Source organism: Scardinius erythrophthalmus (genome assembly GCF_964197995.2).
Source record: "Scardinius erythrophthalmus genome assembly, chromosome: 13".
Lineage (NCBI taxonomy): Eukaryota > Metazoa > Chordata > Actinopteri > Cypriniformes > Leuciscidae > Scardinius > Scardinius erythrophthalmus.
The window spans coordinates 34237377-34246392 of record NC_138233.1 but is presented as its reverse complement, the minus strand read 5'-3'; the positions used below and the strand labels follow the sequence as shown (position 1 = coordinate 34246392).

Genomic DNA, 9016 nt, shown 5'->3' with positions numbered 1-9016 from the left:
ATGGCTTTACCCGACAACGCCTCTGGCATTCCCGTAGAGGAACTGGCCTTTCCAGAAATCATCGAACTGAACGTAGGAGGTCAGGTGTATATAACCCGCTACTCGACTTTAACAAGTGTGCCAGACTCCCTCCTGTGGGACATGTTTAGCCAGAAGAGCACCAAAAACCTGGCTCGTGACACCAAAGGTCGTTTTTTCGTCGACAGAGATGGCTTTTTGTTTCGCTACATTCTGGACTACATGCGGGACCAGCAGCTGGTCCTTCCGGATCATTTCCCGGAGCGTGGACGGCTTCAGCGGGAAGCCGAATTCTTCAACCTCCCGGATCTGGTTAAACTGTTGGCACCGAAGATCAGCAAGCAGAACTCTCTGGGCGACGAGGGCTGCCAGAGCGACCCCGAGGATCCCTCGCCCAGCGCTGAGATCCCCCGAAACCTCGGGGCGGCCGCGTGTTCAGGCCTGGCGTCCGGCGCCGGAGACGGCAAGTGCTCCGGGTTCATCACCATCGGCTACCGGGGCTCCTACACTCTCGGCCGGGACAGTCAAACAGACGCCAAGTTTCGACGAGTGGCTCGCATTATGGTGTGCGGGAAGACTTCTCTTGCCAAGGAGGTTTTTGGGGAGACGCTGAACGAAAGCCGTGACCCTGATCGCCCCCCAGAGCGCTACACGTCACGCTATTACCTAAAGTTTACTTTCTTGGAGCAGGCGTTTGACAGGTTAGCCGACGCCGGTTTCCACATGGTGGCCTGCAACTCCACAGGGACCTGCGCCTTCGCCCATGAGCAGACTGATGACAAAATCTGGGCCAACTACACCGAATATGTATTCTACCGTGAGTGAACTTACACCCGTGTTCCTGCGTCTCCTCCCTGCCTCCCAGACCAGAGATCACCTGCAATACACGTAGAAGCTTCTAGATCTCAAACCCCACCACCTTCACCAGACTTTCCCACGTCCGAGCCCTTAATGTCTCTCAGCTAACCTCTCGAACCCCATTGATCTTCCCCTCACCAAGAGACTGCCTTCCCCTTTCTCTGCTTTCACAGCTTGTGAGAAACACAGTGTTGCACTGTTGTCATATTTTGTCCGGAAATGATCTGCTAATCTAGGAGGCTTGAGCCATTTGAAAGGGCTTCTCTTCTGTCAGCCAAATTGTTGGACGTATTATAAAGCTTTTGAGCTGATGGCCATTTTTTGATGAGAAATAGATTAAGTCATTATTATCATGTGTAACCCTGAGGCCAAAAGGAGAGGGAATCCTCTAGGTTTTAAAAAGGTTTGGTAACACTTTATTTTGAGGTGATGTATCGTTACTACATGTGCTTACTATAGTAATAACAGTAAATTATGCATAATTACAAGTAGCTAAATCAAACCCTAACCGTAACTCTATTTTAAGTACGTTGTTAATTAACATTACTTAATTACGGTTACACTTTATTGTAAGGTGTCGTTGTTACAGTGTAATTATGTATTTAAGTACTGAGTAATATTAATTAACAACATGTACTTACTATAAGGGTAGGATTAGGTTTTGGTTAAAGGGTCAGTTGCATGTAATTATGCATAATTTACTGTTACTACTATGGTAAGTACATGTAACATATATGACACTGTAAAATAAAGTCTTACCCTTAATACTTAGAGTCAGTACAATGTGTAACCAAAGGTTATAAAACCCTCTTTACAAATAGATGCAGTTACTGCATGTGGATATTCAAGTGTCACTGTGAGACCAAAAGATGTAATAATACAAAATATTTCAAGTGGAAAAAAGGTGTTTTGCTTTGAGGATATTCACGTGTCACACTATATGTTAATTTTTAACTAGCATTATACATCTAGTGAACTGTGAAGGCTTATAAAGGTTATAAAGTAGGCGTTAATTGAGCAGAACGGTATAGCGTCACCTGACAGTATCAGAGCTGTATTGGCTGTGTTAGAAGCTTTCAGTGTTTCATCGGTGTACGGTTAGAGGACCTGAGTTCAGAAAAGTCAAGTTTCCAGTTCAGTTGAACCATAGCCATACTGTATTTTGTTGTTTATTATCAATCAAACATTTCAGTTGCTTACCTTTCTAATTTTTCATATACTAATATTAGTGTTGTTTAATGAAGTCTTTTGAAATTTATCTTATTCATATGTAATGATAATACATGTATCATCAATTATATTCAGTAATTGATGTTTGGATATTTAAGCAAGAGCCTATTTTTTCAATTCATGAAGGTGAGATTAGGTTTTTTTTTGTGTGTGTGATTTGTGTTTTTTAGAGCTTTAAATTTCAGGTATTTCCTACAAGCACATCCGTTGTAATCTCAGGCTTGAATTATAAACTGTAACACAAAATCTCGCAGTGGGCTTTTAGTTATGAGATGCCATTTGGGATAATAAATATCATCCCGTCATTTATTTTATGTCAATCAGAAATTAAATTAATCCCTTAATCTTAATTTCCTGATAGTCTTTTTTGCTAACCTCAAACTCAAAGTGTCTTTATGAAAGCATGAATAAAACACGATTATTCAACAAGTATATTTGTCCTAAATATAAAACAAATGTATGTATTTAATGTATTTTAACATTATTCGAAACAGGCCAAAAATGATATACTGTACAAACACATTTCCAGTTTCATCAATAAAACGAAGTCAAATTTAAATGAAAGCAACAGTGAATGCTGTATTTAGATAAGGCAGTCTTTCGTGTCTCAATTTCTGAGCCTTATTCACCAGAGAAATGTCTATATTCAATACCAATTTGCAAGCATAAAAGATTAAGCCCATGTAAAAACAGCCAGAAACAGCATGAGATTCACTGACTTAAATTTTGTTTGGTTTATTCCGTCTTATAAACCCTGGAAGCAATTTTTTGAAGGGAGAGTTTGGCAGATCTGCTTTGCTTAGAGAACGTAAAGAAAAACGGAAGCATTAGATCAGATTATTAAATCTCCGTCCCCCAAAGTCTCTTCTCCGCTGAACCCTCTGTTATCATGCTTCCTCGCTTTCATTTTGCTCTTGCGTCCTCTCCGCCGAGACTTCAAAGCGTGAAAACCAGGACAAACCTATAACCAGCTCAGTCAAAGCAGATTACCCAACCAGCCTTTGTGTTGCTGTGTCTAATCTATCTAATTAAGATTGTGCTGGAACACTGAGCAGCTCACAGTTCACTCCAGTGAGGGAACATCACGTCTTCAAAGCTCAGTTATTATAGAAGCCATTCAGCAATTCAAACAGATAACCTGAGATCACTGACACGAGAGCTATCGTCCAGGTGTCTGAAACATCAACATCTCTGAGCTGGAATATGATGAGAGAAAGAGAGGTTTCAGAAGGCCTGAAACCCCACTTCAGTACAGCCAACTATAACGCTCAACATATGTCTGTGCTTGGCTACAATGATCAACAATGACATATTTGACACTCTTCGCCGAGCGCTTACACAGATACACACGGAAGCGTTTGAAAGCAGGCGTCTATCAGCGGATCCCTAATATATCCGCTGATAGACGCCGCTTTCAAACAGTCGCGTGTGTATCTGTGTAAGCGCTCGACGAAGAGTGTCAAAGACAACATGTTTTTGAAGCATTGATCATTGTAGCCAATCAGAGACATACTGTAGGCCTATATGTTGAGCGCGTGAACTCAATGGCCAATCAGAGACTAAAGGTTTTGGCACTTGCTATGTGAACACACAAAAAAATCATGGACCTGATTCGAAAAGGTTAAAGGGATAGTTCACCCAAAAATGAAAATTCTGTCATCATTTACTCTCCCTCAAGTTGTTCCAAACCTGTATGATTTAATTTCTTCTGCTAAACACAAAATAAGATATTTTAAAGAAGGTTGGTAATTAAACAGTTGCTGGTCCCCATTGACATCCATAGTATTTTTTCTTCCTACTATGGAAGTCAATGGGGTCCATCAGTCGTTTGGTTACCGACTTTCTTCAAAATATCTTATTTTGTGTTCAGCAGAAGAAAGAAAGTCATACAGGTTTGGAACAACTTGAGGGAGAGTAAATGATGACAGAATTTTCATTTTTGGGTGAACCATCCCTTTAAATGGTCCTGAAACAAAATAGTCACACTTGTGCTCCTCGCGGTCAAAAATGAGCACATTGGAAATGAATGGGAAACGGATTTCATCTAGTAAAAACTTTTGGTACTGCGTTCACTTTTTTAAAAACTTTTTTCACTTCACCAATAGTTTGCCAGGTGTCGTCTTTAAAAAGAGATCAAACTTAAGTCTGTGCTTTAAAGCATTCAAGATTTACGGCAGTTTTAAGTTGGAAATTAAATTTTCAGGTCTATGCTCAAAACGTGAATAAATGGATTACAACTACTGCGTAAATATAATGTAGTACCATAAAATCCCCTAAAAATATGCAATAAAAAACATTATCAAACTAAAATATAGCATTTTGATAATTCTGTAATTTTTGATCGCCACGCGAAGAGCACCAGAGGGTTAAGAATCCGTTCAACAGCGCTCAAAATGCTGGTATCGTCACATTTCAGTACCGACTTGCACAGATACACACGGGAGCGTTTGAAAGCAACGTCTATGAGTTCATATAGGGATCCGCTGATAGACGCCTGCTTTCAAACACTCCCGTGTGTATCTGTGTAAGCGCTCGGTGAAGAGCGTCAAAGATATCTATTTACAACATGCTTTGGAAGCGTTGATCATTGTAGCCAATCACAGACATATGTTGAGCGTGTGAACACAACGGCCAATCAGAGGTGGTTAAGAATCCGTTCAACAGCGCTCAAAATGCTAGAGGGAAATGCTGGTATCGTCACATTTTTTCAATTTCTTAGTACTTTTGACAACTCTTCAGCCAACCATCTCAAACACATGCTGCAAACGCTCATAGATCCTGCTAATAAATGTAATGATACTTAGACACCGCACAGGCTGAATCAGATGGAGCTGAAACACCATCTGGCCATGGGACAGGCTCCAGCATCCCCACGACCCTGTAAGAAATTTGGAAAATGGATGGTTAGCTGGACTTTCTTAATACTCGTTCCTGGCCTTACTGTTCATCATCAGTGCATTTAATTCCAGAGAAGAAAAACACTGTTACGGAACACAGACTTTAAACAATCATATCACTTCCCTGTTTTAATTGGAAATAAGTCTAACTGCAGAAGTAAAATAGGCTGCAAATGCCATTTCATATCGACTTTATGTGTGTCGTAGATGTATGTTATTACAGTGGGTTTTAAAAGACATCTAAGCATTAAATGGCAGTGTAACTGTCGATCCTTCACTCTGGCCAGCGGTATCATTTGTTGCATTGTGTGCTTGTGTTATTTATAAGGTCCAGGCGCGGCTGTTAAGCCATTCGGCCCGCCTCTGAACTCCCGTGAGCCAAAGTCACAATCATCATAGGCATTGAGGGGGATATATCCCCCAATGATCATAATGGGATTTTTCAATGACCGATTCTTAGACTTTTCCATTTGATTCACCCTAATAATCCACATCCTCAGAGGAAAGCGCACAGCTCTCGGTGTGTGTGTGGAGGGGTGATGGTGCCTCGACTGAGCAGCTTTACTAAGTAAAGTAGGCAGTGACAGAGAGGGGTTTGAAGCATATCTGCTGAGCCTGAGAAAGAGGAAGAAACTCTCCAGCATCGGGACTGATGACCTGTGCTTTTCTTTTGCTGCGTGTCCCTTCTGTTTTAGCTGTTTGCTAAGTAGAAAATTATTAAACTTTAATGCAGGGCCATAACCACCATAGACTAGTCTTCATCAATAATTAGATATGGCCCAATTGTCCCCCCATACTTGATATTCTTGATGCTGTTCTGCTGCACTCTGTTACACACTTCTCTGTTTTAAACGTTTTTAAACTCATATTCTTAGGATGCTCTGCCTCAGCAGTCTAACGGTATCATAAATGTAAAAAAGATTGAGATGGCCAATCAAATCAAAGGAGGCGGTGCTTCACAGAAGACTAGTGCAAATTCCAATGCAACGCTTTAGTTTTACTACTGAAAGAGTGCGGGGTAAGATATGGATAGCTAAACATTTAATATTTGACAACTGTTTTACGGTAGAAATGTTTAGAGCTGACAGTAATATACTCAAACTTTATCAAGAGTTGCCCTTATGAATCATTTACATGATTTATGTAATTCATAATTGAATGTGACAAGACAAGAAATGTTTTGAGTTTTTGAGATATAAACCATGTGAATAAAAGTGAATGTGTGCAAGTTTTTAAAATAAAATATTATTTGTAAATAGTTTAAATAGAATATTTCATAACTACAATTAGACGTAGAGCTGTTTACCGTTTCTGTTTCTTTTTGTTGATTCCCTTAAATCCCTTTAAATCATTTAATTATTTAATTAATTGAAATATAAAGACTAATCCCCCCCCCTTCAAGACAGAAGTGAGTTCAAATGTAAAAGTTTCCTACTCCTCTGGGTTTTCTACAGAGAAAAAAGTGATAGTGATATTTGTGATATTTGCAAACTAATGATGGCAGTACCTGCTTTTAGGTGTGTTTGGACCGCTGGAACTGGGAATGATTTTAATTCAAGGAACGCCTTTTGGGGGAACTAAGGGTACATTTACATAACAACGATATGCTTAAAACATTTTTCCTTTGAGTTTTCCGCGTACAGACAACACCATTGCCAAACGATCCCCATTCACACGGATCCGCGAAAATGACTAAAACCCATGTATTCTGCTGCCAGGCCATTAGATGGCGATGCTATAGACACTATAGACTGAACATATACGCATGTGCATGACATCATCGTTTTCAGAGACTCTCGTTTTGTGGTTTACATGGAGACTGTTTTCAAAAGTTTACATTTTCAGGCACCCAAAACGCTGTTGTCGTGTAAAAGAATGGCCAAAACGCATAAAAAGTTTAACGATTTTAGTAAAAAATTAGTGTTGTGTAACCAGCCTCTTAATTAGATGCTACTTCAGAGTGGGGTCTAACCCAGCACAATAGGAACTTCCAGTGACGTAAGTGTAGGCTGATTGGTCAAGGACACGCAAAAAGAAAAAAGATGATGTGTATATATATGCCTATATATTTACTCCACAAACAAACTCTACGAACATACACTAAGGAGAAAATCCAACACAGTTTTGAGAGGACCAAGCCAAACATGTAGTTCTGCTCAGCTAGCAACACTGGACATCAACCACATGGCAAACGCTAATATGTTTTATATAATGTCTACTTTCTGTGTATATGATCACTGTGTGCTCAGGATCTGTCGTCAAAATAAAGGTCACAACAACAAACATGGCTTTCATCACTTCAGAGTTCCTACTGGCGGTGCGAATGCAACAAGGAAAATGGCCATAGGGGAACCACCCTGGTGGCTAGTTCCTATAACTACTCAGTGCAAACAGGGCTAATGATCCCAAACCTTCAAAGGAGATCTCAACTATTTGTCTCAAACTGATCAGATTTGCAGTAATCCAGTACAGACACTTCTCGTCAAATTCTTTCAAACCAGATGTTCTGAGCAACAAGATTCCTGAAGGAATGTAAAAATTGCAATAACAATTTCTGTTATAAATCAGAACTGACAATTCATAGGGATCCTAATAGTGTCAGCTAAGAATCCAATAAGATCCTACTCAAACTGAAATGCCTGTTTTTCAATGTAATAGTATCTTATTTGATTTGGGTGCAGTTCATCTGAACTTGATGATGTACTATATAGTTTGCATTTCGCAATATTTGCATGTTCCCAGTTACAGTAAGATTACTATCATAGTAGTGCATTCGTCTGTGTTGCTTGTCTCCAGATAAATGGCTTTCAGAGAACCTCACATTCTTCAGATATCATGCAGTGTGTAGTTCTGGACGAATAGTTCAATAATAAAGTGATTTAGGTGTCATCTCCTGAGATACAGTAGTAAATAATTGCAGCTATTACATACTCATAACGATGATGCAAAGATATCACAGTTCACAACCAAATAACACACAATAAAAAAGGCCTGTGGCGGCAGAGGGATGTGGGTGTATTTGAACTCAGGTTCAGACTAAGTAACTAAACCATTGAAAAGCCACGAAACCATTGAAAACAGCATCTTAAAGAATTTGAGGTGAAACGCACACAACACTATCGATTACATGAGTAACCCTGGCTGCCTGACTATAGATAAGACAATCAATCATTGCCACATGCACATTAACAGCCAATCTAAAGACAAAACAATGTTTCCATGTTTTCAGCTGGGGACGCCACCAACAGTGCCCTCAACCTGGGAAAGTAGATCTGCTCTGATTAGGATCCTCCAAGGTTGCCCCTTTAAGAGAGACACAGATCTGAGAACCAAAACCTGTTACAATGGAAACAACCCCAGTTCTTGGCTTTCAGTGTGGAGAGTCTGTCGCTGCAGGAGGGTCACGACAGACACCTTATCAGTGGGTTGAGGCACAGGGTGTGCAGACTAGAGAAAGCCTGTTACGTATGAGGCATTCAGAATCGGTCTATGCTTATGTGTCACAGACAGACCTTCTTGAACGAGGAAAACCCCTCCCAGTCTTAGGGAGACCGTCTGAAATGACATAAACGAGGCACATCTCCTGCAGGGTACAACGGGCTAAAGGCACACCTTACTTTCACTACTCCCATAGTGTGATTACAGAAAATTGCAAATATATGTTTGTATTTAACATTGATGGAGAAACAGATTTTGTGTGAAAATAAAAGTAATAAAAGTGGTTTATTTTGTTTAAAAAAATCTTGTGAATGTATGAGGTGGGCCTTCTACCCCACACATTATTACAAATACTTTGGGTCAGTGCCCATCCACGTCCCTGGAGACACCCAACACTGCACGTTCTGCATGTCCTCAATCAAACACACCTGATTCAGGTCATCAGCTCATTAGCAGTGACTCAAAGATCTGAAATGGGTGTGTCAGACAAAGGAGACATGCAAAATGTGCAGTGTTGGGGGCCTCCAGGGACGTGGATGGGAACCACTGCTTTAGGTAAAATAATATGTTTTTAA

At 40.3% G+C, this 9016-nt stretch overlaps 1 protein-coding gene across 1 annotated transcript; it reads left to right on the top strand.

The window, feature by feature from the left end:
* Nucleotides 1-1475, top strand: kctd12b (potassium channel tetramerisation domain containing 12b; the record flags this gene model as incomplete). Its single annotated transcript, XM_081382075.1, has 1 exon — nucleotides 1-1475. One exon carries the CDS (start codon nucleotides 1-3, stop codon nucleotides 841-843), a length of 843 nt encoding a protein of 280 aa, XP_081238201.1. The 3' UTR covers nucleotides 844-1475.
* Nucleotides 1476-9016: the final 7541 nt, after the last annotated feature.